The sequence below is a fragment of the Thunnus maccoyii genome, chromosome 12 (assembly GCF_910596095.1).
Source record: "Thunnus maccoyii chromosome 12, fThuMac1.1, whole genome shotgun sequence".
In the NCBI taxonomy this organism is placed as follows: Eukaryota; Metazoa; Chordata; class Actinopteri; order Scombriformes; family Scombridae; genus Thunnus; species Thunnus maccoyii.
This window is the reverse complement of record NC_056544.1, coordinates 7,557,909-7,578,020: the sequence shown is the minus strand read 5'-3', so window position 1 is coordinate 7,578,020 and position 20,112 is coordinate 7,557,909. Positions and strand designations below refer to the sequence as shown.

The 20,112-nt window shown below is 39.4% G+C and overlaps 1 protein-coding gene across 1 annotated transcript; it reads right to left on the bottom strand.

Moving 5' to 3' along the window:
• Positions 1-117: 117 nt before the first annotated feature.
• On the bottom strand, positions 118-18,547 carry LOC121909309 (vasoactive intestinal polypeptide receptor-like). Its single transcript, XM_042429809.1, has 13 exons — positions 18,312-18,547; positions 16,673-16,766; positions 15,509-15,619; positions 9,062-9,162; positions 8,837-8,934; positions 7,731-7,860; positions 5,260-5,413; positions 4,208-4,268; positions 3,641-3,707; positions 3,469-3,560; positions 3,116-3,245; positions 2,635-2,676; positions 118-2,503 (listed from the first exon to the last, which is right to left on the bottom strand). Exons 1-13 carry the CDS (start codon positions 18,369-18,371, stop codon positions 2,312-2,314), a joined length of 1,332 nt encoding a protein of 443 aa, XP_042285743.1. The 5' UTR covers positions 18,372-18,547; the 3' UTR covers positions 118-2,311.
• Between the last annotated feature and the right edge of the window lie 1,565 nt (positions 18,548-20,112).

Sequence of the window (20,112 nt, the reverse complement as noted above, 5' to 3'; positions counted from 1 at the left end):
ACTTTGAGTTAGTTACAGTTCAACACACACACACGCATGCACACGCGCGCACACACACACACACACACACACACACACACATACACACACACACACACACACACACACACACACACACACACACACACACACACACACACACACACACACACACACACACACACACACACACACACACGCTAGGGCAACAGGAAAGGGAAGTGAAGTGAACATCATACTCCAACATTACTCCCACATGAAATGTGACACTTTCACTGTCTGTACATATAAACATCTGATATACCTTTCCGAGGAGGATGTCGCTTCAAATAAATGTTTGAAAACATGTCAGAATAGATAAAGCGTGATAAATCATATTACATCTGATAGGACTTTGAATCCTGTAAGCTTGTACTTAATGGTGCATAACGCTTTGAGTTAAATGCTAACGTTAGCATGTTCACAATGATGCTGCTAATATGCTGATGTTTTTCCAGGTATAATGTTTATCATGTTAGCCATCAGCATCTATAGTGTGTAAACATGCAAACTAATTAGCACTAAACACACAGTACAGCTGAGGCTGATGGCAATGCCATTAGTTTTGCAGGTATTTGGTCACTGAACACTGTTGGAAAAAATTAAACTTTGACCTGATGATGGCTCTACATGAAAAATTTAAGTTATAATTCATCCTGAGGGGGAATAAATGTGTGTACTAAATTTCATGACAATCCATCCAATACAAGTTAAGACATTTCACTCAGAACCACAAATGTGAACTTCATAGTGGCACTAGAAAAGAAGTCACACGACCACCAAAGTCATCAAGATTCATCTTCTGGGGACCATGAATGTCTGTACAAAGTTTTATGTCAATCCATCTTGTAGATGTTGAGATATTTTACGAGATAAGTGAAAACTTTTACCTGCTGGTGGTGCAAGATGAAAAGCTGGGGGGTCACCAGAGTCATTAAGATTCATCTTTTGGGGAACATAAATGTCTGTACAAAATTTCTATCCAATGGTTGCCTATATATTTAATTCTGGCCACTCTGTACACTGACAGACTGACCAGCTGATGATGTAAAACATAGAGCCCTGCCACTTGCATGTCTAAAAAACAGTTTGGTACAATAACATATATATTATATTGTGAATACAGAATAGAATAGAATAGAATAGAAAACTAACATTTGATGCAATGAAATGAATTGTCAGTGCAATCCAGTTAATGGCAGTTAATCACTGTTGCCTGATAATAATTCACTATGTTGTGTATTGTGGACTAATAATGGAATACATCTGGTCCATGAGTTGCAGAAACAGTCAAAATGAAAGTCTACGCACTCAGACAAAACTAAAAGCCTCTGTAATCAGAGATAAATTTCACAAGCAGGAGCTTTAGTCTCTTCTCTGGAATGTTATCCGGCAGTAATTCAGCAGAGTCTTTGCCTCATATAAAACTGTCATAGACAGGACAGGAACGTCCAGTACATTGGTTATGATATAGATTCCTCCTCTGACTACTGCTGGTGACAGCCTGACACTGTCAGAAATGTTGTTACCATTGGTCCCCTAAGCAACATGGGCCATTAGGTTAAGTGCTTGGAGCCGTCTTGTGTAACACACCCTTTTAATAAACATCTTGCTTCTTATAGGACTCAGCTCATCTCTGCCTCCATCCATCTATTGCATAACATCAGATGGAAAATGCTCGCCAAATATCCCATTTCCTTTTAAATCACACGTTGGCCGTGAAGATCTCTTTCCCTGCAGTATTCTGAAGTGTGTCAATTACAAAACACTTGGTCAATGTTATTCTGAGAGGTGATTCTCAATAACTTGCCATTAACTATTTCTGTTTGACTTATCCTGTGATCTCAGCACAGAGTCACACTGTGGTAGAAACTAATCCGTTTGCCTAAATATCAGTGTGATACTGGCCTTTACGCACATATCAGATACCTGTCCTTGCTGTCAACCTCCAGTACAATGGAAGTTCCTCCCTGATCAAAGCTACTGTACCTAAGAACAGTCTGTGAAAATGACAATGATCTTTTTTTGTACTGTTATCAATTTAATTGTTCAAAAACATTAAGTAAAGATAATTATTTAACGAATTCTTTGAATAAGTGGAGTGTGTCCATAATGTTTTTACCCTGCATGGCAATAAGAAAAACACTGAAGACTTGTCATTTTTGACAGGTAATAGATACAATTACAACAGACAAATGTTAGCTTCAGTTCTAAAATGTCATCTTGACCTTCAGTGTATCATGCATTCAGTATGTGATGATAAAAACAGAGAGCGGAGTTCACTTGATGGGTTTCAGATGGCAGAGAGGTGCTCCTCACAAGCAGATGCCCGGCGTGTAGTAGGGCTCCATTTGGTGAGCACGGTGATCTGGGTGCTGAAGTTGTTGCCGTTGCTGCCTATGGAGGGCTGCTGGTACTTAGTGTCAGCACCCAGGAAGCGCTGCAGCATCCATCTGCGCCACTTACGCTTAATCTCCGCCTGTACCTGCAGGAGAGACGAGGAGGTAGACAAACAGGATGAAGAGGGGGCCCTTAAGTGGGTGTTACACACAAGATTTGGAGGTTCAGTGATATAAAAGGACGGTAAACATCTTAGAGAGCTTTGAATTTACTGACCTCTCCGTTCAGAAAACAGTACAAGACTGCAACAACAAAACCCTGGAGAAGAGAGAAGTAAAACCAGATAAAACATATTGCCCAGTAAGAGCTGTTGAAAAGAAATACCAATATGATAGTACAGCTGGGGAAACACTTGAAATGTTTGCATATGAATAATGATCGGAAGATTACGACCAACTCCAGGATCAGACAGGAGGTTCATCATTTGGATTGCTGGGAAATTTTCCCTGGAGATATTACTCTGAGCTAAAACGATTATAAATTAGAAATACTTTCCATCTCTAGGTTTCCATCACTGCACTTGGCTCTCAGCGTTTACATTCAATTAAATACTCAGCAAATCAGCAACCTCATTATTCAAAGCATACAAAATTAAACATGTCATCTAAACAAACCACTTGCTGGCTCGATCTTACAAACTGTCTTCATGCTACAAACTGTTTGCATGTAACATGTAAAATATAATATGGAACTTTACCTGAAATGACCCCAGAATAAGATCAAATACCAGTCTCAATTGCGAGTGGATGTGGTCAGGGATGAAGGCAAAAATGATGTAGTTTATCCCAAAGAGAGGTATCAACAGCAGTGTGGATTTAGCCAGTCTCCTGTTAAAAAAAAATGAGAAACTGAGAAGGTTTAGTGTTCATCCTTGTAAAAACCCACAAGAGAATGTAGAATCTAGGTAATACTTGTCACTATGCACTATGACTGTCCACCACCAACAACATAATGGTAGCTGCAAAATAATTTTATTCCATGTCATCTGATAAGAAATAACTGTAAACATCCTATGAAAGAGATGTTCATATTTTGCACTTAAAAACCTACGAGTACTGATTGGACTCCTTTCTTCCAATGTCGGGACAGTTCATCTTCTGTCGCAAAATCCGGATTATACAGATGAAGAGGAAAAAGTTCACCTGCCGTGAAAATAACAGACTACTTAATGTCATTGCATCATGCAGATCTGTAAATGTTGCTAATGAATGACGTGACTCACAAGTATGGTTGCTAAAATAGGTGTTTTGATGATCCACCATGGATTGTCATCAATTATATCCCAGCATCTGTCAGAAGAGACTTGAGAATCAGAGCAAAGAACTTTGAACAAAATAAAGTGAAGTTAAGGGTCTATAACAACGCTAGCGGCTCCATGAGGCTGTACAAAGCTTTGAGCCACATGCTAACGTCCTCATGCTAACATGCTCACAATGACAATGCAAACCTGCTGATGTTGAGCAGGTATAATGTTTACCATGCTCACCATCAATGTTAGTGGGGATAATTACACAATTCCTCATGCATTTTTTTTTTTTTTATTGGAAAGTCAAATAATCAGATTGTAGGTCAGCATTTTGGCTGTAGGACGTAGCCATGAAACGCAGCTCTTGCATGTGTAGCAGATTAAAAGTTCACCATAGACCACCAATGAGACCAGCTATTAATCACCACACTAGCCCAAAGGTTGTTGTTTTGGGGGGTTTTTTTACGCCTAAATGTGTATTTACAATTTTTTTTCTGGTAATGTAATTAATGACATTAGAACAAATACAAATGATTAACTCACCCAGGATCATTTAAATAAGCCTTTGTAATCACCCACGCTGAGATAAAGATGGTTGGAGCCACTATAAACAAGCAATATAAACAGAATTAGTTGTAAGTTATTTCAACATTAAAATAATCTCTATGTCACACAGAGAAACTATCAGTTATGTCCAATGTGTCCAAACAAACACGGCACTGACTCCAAACAACCAAATAGTGAAGCTTTAGCTCGTGTACACTATTAATCTTTTGGGCGATTTTATAGCTGGGAAAAGTAATTTTGGGTATGCTTATCATTTTTAACAGGAATCATATGTGCTCTGTGCCAATATTAGTTCATCTTGAGTATCTGCAGGAAAGTCACAGGCCTATTTCCATTCTCCTGCTGGCAGACGCAACATGACAGGCCTATTTATAGAGTTACTTTATTGGTGTTGCAGAAAATAACATCAGAACTTGCTTAATGAATATACATTTCAAAGGCAAGTAACATTGGAATTTTAGGAGCAAAAGGCCAATAATAAGTGTTTGAAAGATGAAAATGTAGGGTCAAAAAAAAGAAAGATGAAAGCACTGAGTGCTCAGCTTGTACTTCTGTATGAATATATATATATATATATATATATATATATATATATATACACATGTGTGTGTGTTCTGATAAAACTGTCAAAAGAGCATCTTTTGCAGCCAAGTGGATCCCTTAGTTTGGTAATTATTGTCTGCCATGGATGTATGAATTCGTTAAATGAGCTGATTTCCCATCAAAAGCAGCAAAAGCAAGGCAGGAGTCAGACTGAATTATAACGACAAGAGCAGAGTGGCAACTGAGGCAAGACTCATTCATATACAGATGGAAAGGCACACCATTTCTCTGTAGGAACGACACTTATAAATCAGTTTACATATGATCACATATTGTATATTGTGTCTGTTGTACTAAAGACAAAACAACTTGAAACCTGATGAGTGTTTGATGACTTCTGGTTAAGTGGACATGTCAAATCTTGAAAATGAGCTTCTGTGAGCTATGTGTATTCATCAACATAAGGTATAAACTCTGGCACGCACCCCAACCAATCAGGATGTACCACCAGAAGTACTTCCTCTCAGAGAAGAAGGAGACGGCCAACAAAGCGTGGAGGTAGAGGCCTTCCACCAGCAGCCAGAAGTAACTCGCCATGATCCCGTAATGGAAGAATACCACCACTGCCTTACAGCCCACCTACAAAACAACCACGATGTTATTGGTTAGTGGTCAATTCCATTATGATTCAAATGATAAAGAAAAATTTGTTGCCAGTGGAAGAGGCTATACACAGAGAATTTCTTTTTTTATTTTAATGACTCACAAATCTGTACTGGTGACCCACTTACTGTATAAGGAAATGATTCTGCTAGACTATAGTGTTGTTTGTTGGCATATCACTTATCAAAAGCAGCAGTGAGGAAATAGGCACTTTCAAAATGAATATGAGCATTACATAATTAGAGAAAATTCTAGAGGGGCTATCTTACAGTGCTAATTATACTCAGTATGACTGCCAGAATAATTAAACCAGCAATTAAAGTGTGTTTGAGATTCACTTTAATGGTTACATCTAAATCATCTCACTGTACCATGGGAAGATCCTGTTGTTGGTGGTTCAGTTGTGTAAAATCACAGATACATGGTGAGTAGTACACTGATCCTCTGAAATGGCTCCTGAATAAAGTAAGACTAATTTTTGCTGAACAATTCTCACTTGTGGCCACAAGTGACCACAAGTGAGAATTGTGTGGTTAGGGTAAACTATACAAACTATAAAACGCAGTGTAACAGTAACACAAGTAGAGACAGTCAGCCAACTGACTGAGTAGTCAGTTATAAAGCAACATCTAGCTTAATTTTGATAACACTGGCCAACATTAGCTATCATAAGCGGCTGGTCATATCAGACCAAGTAAGACTCTGAGAGTACTGACTTGAGCAAATATCTTTTTTGCTTATAAAATCAACTTTTGAAGAGGAAAATTGTGTTACTTTCTTCTTCTTTATGAAATAATTACTGTGCTTCCATAGCTGGGGGATCCAAGAAACAGATGTTTTTAAAAGAATGGTCAAATTCAGCAGCAGGTTGAGATTTCTTGACTTTTAGTCACTAATATGGGCCAAGCTCCGAAAGCATTGGATGCTATACTTCATATAATGCAACTCGATGGCATCTTTCATTAGACGTCTGGTAAATTCCCATGACTTTCAAACTCGACGGCCCCAGTGTGTTATACAAGCTTTTCCCTTCAGTTTTGTAGTCACCAAGCCTAAGCCAAGCTAACCCCAATGACATCTCCAGGGTTATTTTCATATACATTAAAAATCTCCCTCCAAAGAGACATCATAGAGAGCCAAAGTCCAGATGCACTATGTAGCTAGCCTTTGTTCCACTAGCCTGTAACTCAACCTGTGTAGCCTGTGTGAAATGTCAAACTTCTTCCTTGGATTAACTAATAAGCGGAAACCTTTGTGAGCCTAATAAAGTTAACAACGACTGATATGTTAGCATACAAAAGTCCAACAGTTTCCATGAAAATATTTACCAGCATCACAGCATGTGTACTGGCATCATCATAACCTGGTTTTAGTCATTTGTATTATTACAGATGTCAATGTGACTTAAATTAACCTTTCCAGTTTGACTTTGGCTCTCTATCCAGCTGTTTTAACAGGTTGAGAACTCCTCATGACAAGTAAACTGATCTCTGTGTTGTTTTCTATTAGTTGAGAGGATTAGCAGCTGTGTTTGGACCAGGACAATCTGTGTACCCTTCAGAGGAAATATCTATACTCAGCCATCAACAGTCAGCACTTAGAGATAGTAAAGCAGGTAATTTACAGTCTACTGATCTAATCCTCTCTGGCAATAAAGTGGTGGATTCAGCTGGAGCAAGATCAGACCCACCACTGACATTGGTGACTTGATCAATCAAATAAAAATAAAATAATAGCCTTATTATATGAAATTGTAACAGTGGCTTATTTAATACCTTATCTTACCCGAGCAATTATGTCTGTTCTGCTATTGTCGCTATGATCATGTTATCAAGACAAAACAATTCAAACTAGATATCCAAACTCTGAATGTGATTTATTGACAGAGCTCTCTGTAGTTCAGGCTTAATGTTTGGCAAACACTAACTCTCACAACATCCTGTTGGACCGACGAATGGGGAAATGTCGTTTCAGGAGTGGAAGGGACTTGGCAAACACTGCTACACCCAGGAGCACTTGAGCGCTCACACATTAAGTAAACTCTGAGACAAAGCTTTAAAGTCAGTAAAGTCTGAGTGAGTAATTAAAATAGATGCAGTTTGCTTCAGCCAAGGACAGAAACTAACAGTCGGCTGCTGCTCATACATCAGACGGACAAGTTAACTTGATCTACGATGCAAGACTTTTGATTCTGCAAGGAAGAAAATCAATAGACTGTGAGGCTTCTCTAATAGAATGGACGTGTTGGTGAGAGAGATGGGAGCACAGAGAGAAGAGACTGAGCTGTACTTACAGTTGGCTGACAATTGTCTATCTCCCCGACATCATACAGAACCACATCCTTAATGAAAACTGTTACGGCTTTCAGTATGAAAGACACAAACAGATGCATGTGGATGTAGTTTCTTGTGCAGTGTAGCTTCCTGTAAAAGAACACAAATTAACTGTGAGATGATTTAAACTGAGGTTAAAATCAAGAAGAGAGGGCAGTGTGCAGAATGCTCCTAATGAAATCCTACTGATTAAAGACTTCAAATGAACTGTTTACATGACCTATCCCAAAAAACATCTGATAAAGTGTGTGTTTATGTCACCAAAGCACGCAATCAGAATAAATACCAAAAAAATATGTTGGACTTCACTGACTTAATTTATGAGGGCAAACATGCACAGAAAAATGTGTGTTTTAGCTGAGGAGAGAGGACATTATAAGCACTGACTGTTGGACTATACTGTGCTGTTATCTAAATGTCCATCTACATATAAACCAGCGATTGTCAAGACAAGCTATATGTATCTGTTTTACTGTATAGTTTTCCAGTGAAACCAATATTTATCAGGCAGAAACAAATGTGAAAAAATTCCGATCTACACTCAGCACAGAAGTGAACAAGATCAAATCTGGAGTTTTTACAGAGAAAATGTCAATTCTGTCTTCTACATGTTTTCCAACAAATGCTTCCCCATTGAGCTTATGATTGGGGGTGAATTGTGCAAACCCAACGGACGAGTCATCCCAAAAGGACTGGAGGACAGGACACACAATATAAACCAGTTGTTGCTGCTGGATGTTGTTTATTAGAGCCTCATACACTGACCACTTAACATGCTGTGACCAATAGCAGCCTAAGTGGTTTGACTTTATGGCTGCTTGCAGTTGACTGCTTTGTTTGAGAAATGTTGCAACAGCTGATAATGTCAAATTTGAACGACTTGTCCCACAAAATGTGTCCTGGAGTCACATTACTGTCTGAAAAACACTGTAAAACCTCTATAAAATGAAGGAAATATGGTATGAAATGAGAGATTGACAGGGTTTTATCGCTTTATATGCTGGAAAAAAGTGTTTGATTGCCATTATGCAGGGGCATTAAGTAGCATTTTGATGGATCTCCTTACCGAAAGACACACAGTATGATGATGGCGATCGTCAGAGAAATGAGCGACACGCTGTGACCGATGGTGTAACCCACCTTGATAGCGTCAAAGAATTCTCCCTGCAAAAACATATTCAGTTATACTCACTGAAAACAGTTCATGTTTACTGAGTTTGACATTTAACATGACGCCCCAGCAGCAGTAGCAACATAGGGCTCGAAGAGTTTCGAACTGTGGTTGCCATACCGACATATTATCATCCATGGTGTTGTTGAGATCAGATCCACAGTCCATTGTGTAGCTGATTGAGGTCCAGCCATCCTTGGTGCAAGTTTTTGACAGGTTACCTAATGAGCAGAGGGATAGAGGGAATATTGAACATTACTCATACAAGATGCCTTACAATCCATTGCTGTGGCAGCTTCACTGCGTTTCATTTAACATACTGCTCACATTAAAAGTAATGTATCATAATATTGTGTGTGTTGTTTGGGGGTTGGGGGGGGGGGTTATTGTATGAGCCGCAAGGCAAAACTTCCCCTACATTTACTCACACTTAATTATGTCACGATGAGATGTATGTGTCTCACTGGAATACTTCCAAATACTAAAAGGAAATGGAAGGAATGACTGAAGGGGATCAGTTGTCCCACTAGCTCAGAGAGTTCCCATGTGTATTTGCCTCCATATGTTTCTTAATTACTCTCAGGCTGCACACACACACCAGGCCAACAGTCAGTCAAGCACTGAGATATTTTTTACTCTGCCCTGCCCATGAGGGCAGAAGTGAAAGGTCCAAGTGCATTTGACTGCCCATAAAGAGAAGAGAGTGTTCTCATCTGAGATGAGATTAAAGGAGCTGCGTACAGCTCTGTAGAGTACAGCACAGCAGACTAGAGCTTAGTAAAGTAGAGGAGAATACGCAGAGTACAGTAGAGCAGTATAGAGTTCTGTAAATTGCAGCAGACTTGAGCTCAGCATAGTACAGAAGTCTAGAGTTCAGTAGAGCACAGTAGAGCATGGTAGAGTACACAAAACTAAAGCTCACAAAGTACAGTAGGCTGAAGCTTAGTAGAGAACAGTGAAGTTCTGTAGAGTAAAGTGCAGTAGACTAGAGCTCAGTAGTAGTAGTAGAAAAGAGTAAAGTAAACTAGAGTAGATCTCTGAGGCTAGAGCTTGACTGAGTAAAGTAGAGCTCTGTGGAAAAGTTCAGTAGGCTAAACTCAGAAGAGCAGAGGAAGCTCTGTAGAGTAGACTCGAGTTCAATAGAGCAGAACTCTGTAGATTAACTTACTAGAGCTCAGTTGGGGATAATAGAGCTCTAGAGAATACAGTACACTAGTAAACTGGAGTAGAGTACAGTAGAATAGAGCTCAGTAGAGCAGAGTAGAGCTCTGTAGAGTAGACTACGGCTTAGTGAAGTACAGTGGAGTACATTAGACTTAAGCTCAGTAAAGTAAAAATAGACAGTACACAGCACCTTGTGCTCACTTAAGTAGAGCTCTGTAGAGCACATAGGGCCAGAGCTCAGTAAAGTAGAGTGGAGTAAAGCAGTGGTTCCCAACCTGGGGGTCAGGACCCACCCAAGAAGTCACTGGGGGACTCTAAGGGGTCACAAAACATTTTTCTGACACCTTTTTAAAACTTTCCTCAAATTTTTTCTTCATTTTTATGAATTGCTGTATTTGATCTCCTCAAGCCTCTGAAAGATATTATAATAAAACAAAATCAGTCCATTTAAGTGGTGTACAATGCAATGTGTGATGAGAGGTCCCGGGTAGAATTTGCTTTATTTTAAGGGGTCACAAGACAAAAAGGTTGGGAACCACTGGAGTAGAGAACAGTAGAGCTCAGTAGAGTAGAATATAGTAGACTTAAGATCAGTAGAATGGCATATAGTAGAGTAGAGCTCTGTAGAGTACAGTAGAGTAGTGTAGAGATGAGTAGAGAACAAGATTAAGTCAAAACCTAGTATATGGCTGGACTGTGTATGAAACGCTAGAAGGCTTTTAATTTGAAATGACAAATACAAGACTGGTGACACTGAGCCGGCCGACCAATGGTGTGACTTCATCACTCCGTCAGTCAGTCGCAGACTTTAGCATTTATAGAGCTGACCCTTGCAGTCCAGCCAAAAAGTGAACAAAGTGAATCGATTTGTGGTGTTACTCTCTTACAATACATGAACTGATAATTGCATGTTACAAAAACTATGTACGGGTATTATTACTCACATTATGCATTACACACAGTATTATTTAGCATTTACGTCACTTAAGCAACATCAAAATCAGATTAATGCTACTCTATTAATTTCTACTCTGTTTTCATGCTTTTAAAGAAATTCAAAGTAGACTGTTTATGTTCAAAGAGCATTTTCAGAAAATGTGCATCATTTCACCAAGTTAAATGTATTGGGGCGGGGCTTCCTGGTAGCCTATTGGTTAAGATGCTTACCTCATATTTACTGTCTCTGCTAATCTGTCAATAGAGGCTAAAATGTAAAAAAAAAAAAAAAAAGACCTTTAAAAAATAGAATGAAGGATGCAGGTGAAAAACCTGACCTGAGTGCACCGAAGTTCTTCATAAATGTTGCATTATCCAAATCAAATCCTTTAAAAACGCATTTAATTTTTAGGTCATATTAACTTACTTTTAGACAGTAAGATAGATTTTTTCACAAATCCAGTATAAATGCATCAGTGTTCAGATGAGGCACTAATCATTAATTAGACTGAAAACCCTTCTTACAACATTCATGAGACAGATCTAATCCTGTAACCAGCAGTGAGAAGCACAGATTGACATCCATGTGATTTTATTCAGTCTCTTGTTGTGTAATATTTATTTGTAGCATTTCCTCATCTCCTTTCCTGTCAATAAAGAAAGAAAGCTGCGCGTGTTGGCGACAAATTAATCCGTGTGCTGAATGCTGCTGTTGAAATCTAAATGTAGGACATTCCACACATTTCCCAACCGTATCACTCCACAGCCACTATCAAATCAAGACTGAGTTGGGAAATGACCAACAATCTAAAGTCTTAGAATGTATTTGGCATTAAAATATGGTCAGCTCACAAATACCTGAGTGGCGTATTGCAGAGAAGACGGAGGCTTAGTCTCCTCAAACAACATGACAAGACACAAAGGCGATGATAAGCCCCTGCTGTTTCAGCCCATGCCACTACTGGATTTGGCTTGTTTGAGGGATTGCCAGAAGAATGCTTTCATCATCCCCCAAAACATGACTGCAAGGATTTTCAGTGTCATGCACGACAACAAGGAGAGCTCAAACGAGTTAATCACCCCGTCATCGTTTTGATTTCGAGGCTTTTTTTATCTCAGCTTTTCTGTCCGTGTTGTATATTATTGCACTTTATCCTCCCTAATTATATCTTGGCAGAAGATTCTTATTAGCATGCAACGATTAGCTCAGCTGTACATTATAGCATGTAGGTGACAACACTGACAGCCAGGCACTCCGTCACTCAGAGCTTTGAGAGAGGGTGAGTGGCCATGTTATTAAAAGAGATGAATGACTGTGTGTTAGATCAACTAGGTAAAAAGTTCATGAGAATGGCAACCTCTATCTCAACTAAATTTATGACTTGGCCCCTGAATCTCTTTGGCGCCATGTTTCGTAATGCTTGTTTTTTTGTGTGTGAGGCTTACAAATGAATGGCTCAGCATGTGTCAATAAGTTGAGCCTTTCGCAACGGTTATTGACAGTGAATAAATTTGAAAAGAAGCTAAAATGACTTTTCTGACACCATAATACATCCACGAAAGGGGCAAATTCTTAAATATTATACATCATAACTGTTATTTGTTTCTTATTTCTCTAACCTCTCAAGGTTATGAAACCTTTTCAAAATCAAATGAATAAACTGAAAAATGCACAGCGGTCAAGCTACACAAACAAGGCTGTTTTTCTTGCTTCCTCTAATGTACACATTTGGAGATACAAGGTTCTCACCCAACTGACTCAGTAATTTACTATGCACCAAGTCCAAGACAGTTAATCATCCCTTAATGAAGTCCTTCTTAGATGACCTGAGAGCAGAGTAGGTTTAACCAGCAGAGACCTGCACTGATGTGTTGATTTAACGCATAATTGATATCATGCACATCAGTGCAGCACAGGTCACTTATAATCCCCTCGCTTTCTTTTAAGGTCCCTTCACTTAATCTTGGTCCCTGCACAGTGGGGGCCAGTTGATGCTGTGAACCTCTGACATATCAGTGAAATATACCTCAACCGCCCTCAACCCCACAAATCCGGTGATTCTTCATGTGTTCCCTCACTCTTTCCTTGTTTCCCCAGGAGTGTTCTCCTCTTTCGGTCACACTAGATGGGAGCATCTGGGTCACATCACAGCTTCCCAGAAAACCCTTCTTCGCTGTAATGAACCTTTCACATGCTGATGGTAAATCTTTTGGTTGGAATTCCTCTCATGTTCTGAATATGACAGGGAAATACTGGATGGATTAGAGGGGCAGGGACCCCTTCCTTCACCACCCCTGCACACAGGGTAAGTGTAAAAGCTCTTACAGTTGAAACCTGTGACTGCTACAGCAAAGGTGGTGGAGCATCTAGTGTTGAGTTTGTGAAGTTGTGTGCGTGCAATGTTGTTGTTGATGTGCAGTGAAAATGTTGTTGACCAATGAGGTATCACACAAACGATCAAAGACGGATGCAACCTGACAGACCTGATGAGGAGTTCTACATGCAATAAGGAAGTGATGGATATGTATTTCTATCAACAAAATAGTTGGATATGAAATGACAAGTGACATGATAATTTGAGCTTTAAAGCAGCGCTAATTGATTTTTTAGCAAAGCAACACGACAATCAAAACAAAACAAAACCATGAGCTAAAAGAGGCTAAAAAGCTAAAAAAGCTCTGTAGATCTGAGAGAAGCTGCAGTCTCTGTTGCAATTCTCTGTTGGTTCACCACTATGACCAATAGTACACAAAGTCATTTGATTCATTGTTAATGAAAAAATAATAGTGCAGCTTTAAACGTGTTTTTAAAAGTTAATTTCAAGCTGCTTTAAGTCTGATGTAAAAGCATTTCTCAAGGCTCCAAGTTGAAAGTGAGGCCTCTCTGCCAGATTAATGCAAATAAACAACTCCATCAACTCTTACAGCGTAATTACACTGAGGATTCGCTGTGGTAATTAATGACAAATTGTGATATACAGGGTAACTCAGAGGGGAATAATCTCAGAGACTACTTTACAAACACACTACAGTTAAGCCTGTAAAATCCCAAGACAATGGTTTCCCTTATACATAATTAAAACTACTTCCCTGTGAGGCTTCTCGTAGATTAAAGGAGGACAAATAATCAGAGCGTATCTTTGATCAGTGGATGGTCCAAGGAAGTGAGACAAGGTGTTTATCTTTCTGTGACTCAGCTGCACCATGTCTTTTGAGTTTTACTTTATTCTTTGTGATAAATGAGACGGGTAACAGGAAAGATAAAGACAACAGGTGATCATGGGCCAGAATGATATCATGATTCCTATTTCTGGTCACAAATGTGGAGCGTGATGTTAGCGACTAAGACTCAGCAGCAGGAAACATTTGGAACATCAACAACAAATGAGAGGTCAAGATCAAATCGAGATGAGCAGCATCTCTGTCATCTTTTTAAATATCCTGTACATTAGTCATACCTCCATAGACAAGCATCCTATACAATGAACTTCAAGTTAATCTTATACTCAAGGATATGGATCTACAGGATTTACATGATGAGATATCTAGTAATCCTCAGTGGGATTTTGTTTTTAGAAAATATCTTAATACGCTTAGCCCTATCACAATTATGGTGAGGTGGTTCAAATTTGACAATTTCAAAGTAGATATTTTCATGATTATGTTTCAGGACTGGGTACCAGTTCCAGTTTTGACATTGGAGGATATTACAGGATTGGATCCAGAGCTGTCAAATCTGAAAGTTAAACCTGCAGTAGTTGATTTTTTTGCCACTTTGGTGGCAGCACAACAAGCTGTAAAGACAACACTGACATATTATCACTTCATTAAGTCGATATGGCAAACTTACAGTAAGTCAGTTGTAAGTAAGTTAAAATATCTGACTCTTTGGTGGTGAAATGCTCCATTAATGTTCACAAGCAAGTTGCAAATCAGTCCATATGCCATTTGGTGTTGGGAAGGCAGCATATAGTAAAAAAGTAAAGTTGTGGGCCATAGAACCAAAACAATGAGCTGAATGATGCTAAAATGCTAAAAAAAAAAAAAATTATGTCTTAGAGCAGCTTTAACCAATCTTTTTTTAAGTTTTTTGAAAACATTTTTTAAATATTAATGGATACATTTAAGAAGCTATTGGGCATTTGCTGGAATATGCTCAATCTTTATTTATTACCAATATATTATTATTTTGATAAAAAGTCTTTGAGTCAACCTCCTGGGCAAAACGTGTCATTGGTCATTTACTTTGTTTTGTGTGTCTTTGTTTCATATGTGTACTTAAGTCCATATATCTCCTTGAAGCATCATTGTCAAACTCTTCAGCCAAAAGACCACACAAACTTGTGTGACTGCTGACTGTCACAAAAACAAACACATCTGTATATAGACACTTCCTACCCCCCCTTTCTTCCACACACATTCAGTACACACACACACACAAACACACAACCTATTATGTAGGCTTACGTGCAGGAACGTTCTTGGAGAAGTAGAGATATTTTGGGCACCGGATGGTGACCACTTCTCCGACATCGGCACTGGGCCAACAGGTGATCTTGTCCCACGTCCCATTGCAACCTGAAAGAAACAGAGAGGAGGAGAGAGGGGCCAAAAAATGTGTGTTCCACATGTTAAACATGGAAATATCACATATACAAAGAGAACAAATGTAGACTTTTAAACAGAAGATGCTTGCTGTGACGTGAATCTACTCCAGTGACAAACAGCAATCTGTGAAGGTGGAGCATCGGAGTTCCCATGGCAGCCAAAACATATGAGCTCTGGTCAGCTGATGTTACAGCCCTGAGTCTATAACAGCAGATGACCTTAGTCAACATGCTGCCACCATGACTAATGAAACAGCTCCCCGTCCTTCGTTACACACTGTTATTTGAATTCAACAGATCACTATGACTTTCCACAGTGTGTTTGGTCTCCGGATGCAGAATCAGGTCACAGCACTTCTAAATCAACACCTGCCTGCCAATTTATTACTATGAAAACTTCAGTTTGCTAGGTAGAATTTACAACATCTCTTTAAGGATTTAGCAGCATTTACATTTGATGGAATCCATAGCAAGATAAATGACATCTAAATTAAAAAGATGAGTGTTTAATGACTTTTACATTGTATGACAGAAAAGAGTCTGCTGATACCTGCAGTAAGGAGGTTTCAATTAAACAAAGAGATAGCAGAGGCTCTCAGTAGAATATAATTATGTGCTACATGCTGTGAGTGTGCAACATCCCACTTGGCGACATGTAATGGAAGCCTCATCAACAATATATTGAAAGGGTAAATTAAGTGAGTTTCATAATAGGTTCCATAATAATAATAATAATGCTCATTATTTTTCTTAATAGTGTTCAATGAAAACGAAAGGATCAATAAGAGGGTTTTCTTTCAAATTGAACCAAAGCACATGTAACAAGGGGCAATAGGTGGAAAACAGTGTTCAACCATGCAAGGTGTAATCTAAAGCCAGAGGGGAGGCTTCAACAGCTTGTGTTGTCTTTAGAGCTTGTTGTGTCACTTCAATCACAACCCAATTGTGGATTTAGCAAATTAGGATGAGACAGAGTAAGTGCAGCCGGCACAGTGAAGGCGTGTTGAAGACAAAGGCTACATACCTGTCGTTTTGTTCTTAATCTGAGCCTCGCACATCTCCCTCTCCTTGTCTATTTCCCTCATCAGGTCACACATCTGACTCTGCACTGAACACACCTGTGGAGAGAACAGTTTGCTCATGGTTTCTCTGCGCTACAGCAACATACAGCTTCAAAACAGCGTCAGTTAGAGGTCACCTGCCTATTAGTCAAGTGTAGGAGACTGCATGAGTTATACTGCGTGTGCTCCTTCAGCAGCGCTGCACATATCGAGGCAGACACATCTATCGTCTCCACTGCGGTCTTTCTGAGATGAGCCTGACCTGGGCATCTGACACTAAATCAGTCTTTTGACTGTGATTCAACCAACACAGTCCTTATAGTTGCATGTTTCTGCGTGTCTTGGACACATGGAGGGAATTTTCAGCCATGAATTGGTTCAACATGAATCCATGGAGGTTTACTGCCAGAGACTGCACAGACCCTCTGCAAGACCTGAAGATTTATTGCTGTTACTTAGGTGGATGAGTCTCCTCTCTGTAGGCATTAATCAGACTGGTAGTATGTGGCTATTGTTAGCCACAAAATGAGCCCATATAACTCCAGCCTCTCCCGCAACAAGGTGACTCCCCCATTTAGGTTATGATTTTCTCGCTCCTCAGGCTACGCAGCACGTCCCTCCTGCATTACTTCACCCACAGTGCACCTCTGGACTATGACAGGAGAACATGTTGTCAGTGATGGATCAGCACACAAGTTGGAGTATCAGGAGAAAACTTCCTGCACGCCATCATCATGATCATGATCACCACTTTTGCCTTCCCCAGCGACAATAGCAAAGCATCATCTTTTCTTTTACACAATTTTCAGCACTGAGGCGCTGAAACAATCTTTGATTGTGTACAAATGCAGATATTAAGACTGAACTCTTAAGGGCTTTGACCTCCAACTGAATCCCAGCATGAATCATACATGCTTCTCTACAGGAGACAGTTGTGGATAAGGACGCTGGATACCACAGAGAGACAGACAGACAAAGGAGGCTGTTGCCATGGTGTCCTGCTGGGAAGACCAACATGCACCAACAGCACCCTGTGGTTTCTCCTGGTAATTCACCTTTACCTTAGTCATGAAAAGAGATCATCGAGGGCATAAAAACACATGAATGTCACTAAAAAAAACAAACACAGCTTGGCACACAGCGTCAGTGAGAGGCTGCAGGTTTTGTCTGTGGTGCCAGAGGAAGTGAGGAGATCAACACAGGAAAGGGAGGCTGAGTCTGTGTCTGAGGGAGGAGAGTGGAGGTCATCAGCATTATCGATTTTAAAAAGTTAAAAAAAAAAAAAAAAAAAGTGGTTGGAATTTAAAAAACAAAACAAAACAGAAAATTAGCTGAAATTCTTTTTCTCCACAGCTTCTCTAAGTCTCCACACATGATGGACCAAGCAGCTCTTTGGCCCACATTGGTGCGCCCTGCATCCAAAACTGACTTCAGAGATCACCCACGTGCACATCCACTTATTCATGCGGGCAACTCTCTATTAGAAAAGAGCCATGTGGTCAACCCTTACATGGCCAAATTAGGCGAGCAACTGTCGCATTCTTGAAAACGAGCCCAAGTTCAAGTCATGAGAAAAAGTCAGAGTGTTTAAAATATACTCACTGGTTCCAGCAGCATGCAGGATAGAAGAATGAAAATGCACTTTGAAACTTCCATCAACATATCCTTTACAGTAGATGCTCCGTTAAAAACAGTGGGGGAATGAAGTGAAAGAGTTGGAAACAGGCTGATAATCGGCCGCAGGTTGGTACGTATCCACTTGCTGACTCTGTGCGTTTTTGCGCTTTGAGCGGAGAGTGAATCGCTCCGGTCCTGAAATCCTCCTCCTCCCTCTCGGGTTTACCTTGAACAACTAACAACTAACCAATCAAACATCGTCTGTGAACGTCATTATGAGGGCGTAAACGCATACAAAGGAAAGAGGAACTATGTGTAAATTCAAGACTCGACTGATACTTTTGTGCCATTTTTCGACAATATAATTGATTACAAATAAATCGATTGTCATACTACATATATATATTTATTTTATGGCTTTAATATTGTGTGTTATGTAACTGCAATTTGCACTTATTATATACTGACTGTTTGCTGTCATTAAGTTTGTCCTGTACAAATAATCAATCAATCTATCAATATAGGGAATGAATTAAGCAAATAGGTTCAATATTGAGTCGTGCACAATGGTGGAGGTAGAATTCAGACTAAAGGAGCAGTACTGTTAAAATACTCCATTACAAGTAAAAGTCCTGCACTGAAGATGTCATGTAAAAGTATAATCAGCAAAATGTACTGACAGTATCAACAACAAAAGTCCTCATAATGCAGAAAAGCCCCCAGTGATTATTATATCGTTATATATTATATTATTGGATTATTATTGTTGGTGCATTAATGTTTAAGTAGCATTTTAGTGTTGTTGTTGGTCAAGGTGGAGCTAATTTGAACTATTTTATATACAGTTTGATAGTTTAATCTGTTACAGTTACATCTATTTTAAAAGTAGCAACTAGAGTAGTGGACTAGAGGTGTAGCATGAAATGGAAATGACGAAGTACATCAAATGTCTACATACAGTATGTACACTGCTTGAGTAAATATACAGAGTTATATTCCACCACTGGTACCACAGACTTGCCTCTTCAGTGCATACAGATGAGTGGATATGCAGTTGTTTCATACAGCACACTGAAAGGTTTTATGAGTATGAGATAGATGTGAATCACACGCTGCAGCCTTCACATTCAACACATATCAACTTTACTGACCACCTGCAGGAGATCTTGGAGCGACATGTCAGACACCACCACCACCACCACCACCATCATCATCATCATCATCATCATCATCATCAAAACGCCAAATGAGGGAATATATTTTGGAAGAATGCTGGAGAATTTATGACAAGGAGCAGTGAAACTGTTCTGAGATATCGTGGTGGCCCAACATACCTCACATCATATTGCCTTCCAGTTAAATCCCCTAACAGTGCCATAAAGTTGAAGCAACACCTCTGTAACACAATATTTACTGTATCTTTAAGATCGTGTACTGGAAAGAAGCAGAATAGCTTTGAGATGCAACAGTAGGTGTTTAGATTTTTACAATGCTGAACTATTTTCAGTGACATTTTTAGCACTGGGAGGACATTTGTTTTGATTTATTGCTTCAGACCATACAGAAGACCATATAGACATTGGGGTGAATTATGTAGTTACATTTGTTTCTTGGTCTGTTTCCCGGATATAGAGCGAACACACTGATCACAGATAAGATAATGCTATAAACTCAGAGAGTGATGAACAGTGCAGATATGAATGTTGCAACAAATAGTGAGAAGTGAAGCTCATAAAACGTAATAAATCAAAAACAGTATAGCCAAATGTATATAGGATTGCCAAAT

What these genes read in the sequence shown, in the direction of transcription:
- LOC121909309 (XM_042429809.1), bottom strand. Translation starts at nt 18,371, where the DNA reads ATGTTGATGGAAGTTTCAAAGTGCATTTTCATTCTTCTATCCTGCATG. An exon ending in GCTTATTTAAATGATCCTGG is followed by an intron (nt 3,708 to 4,207) that starts GTGAGTTAATCA and finishes CTCTTCTGACAG; the next exon opens with ATGCTGGGATATAATTGATG. An exon ending in ACTGTTTTCTGAACGGAGAG is followed by an intron (nt 2,504 to 2,634) that starts GTCAGTAAATTC and finishes TCTCTCCTGCAG; the next exon opens with GTACAGGCGGAGATTAAGCG.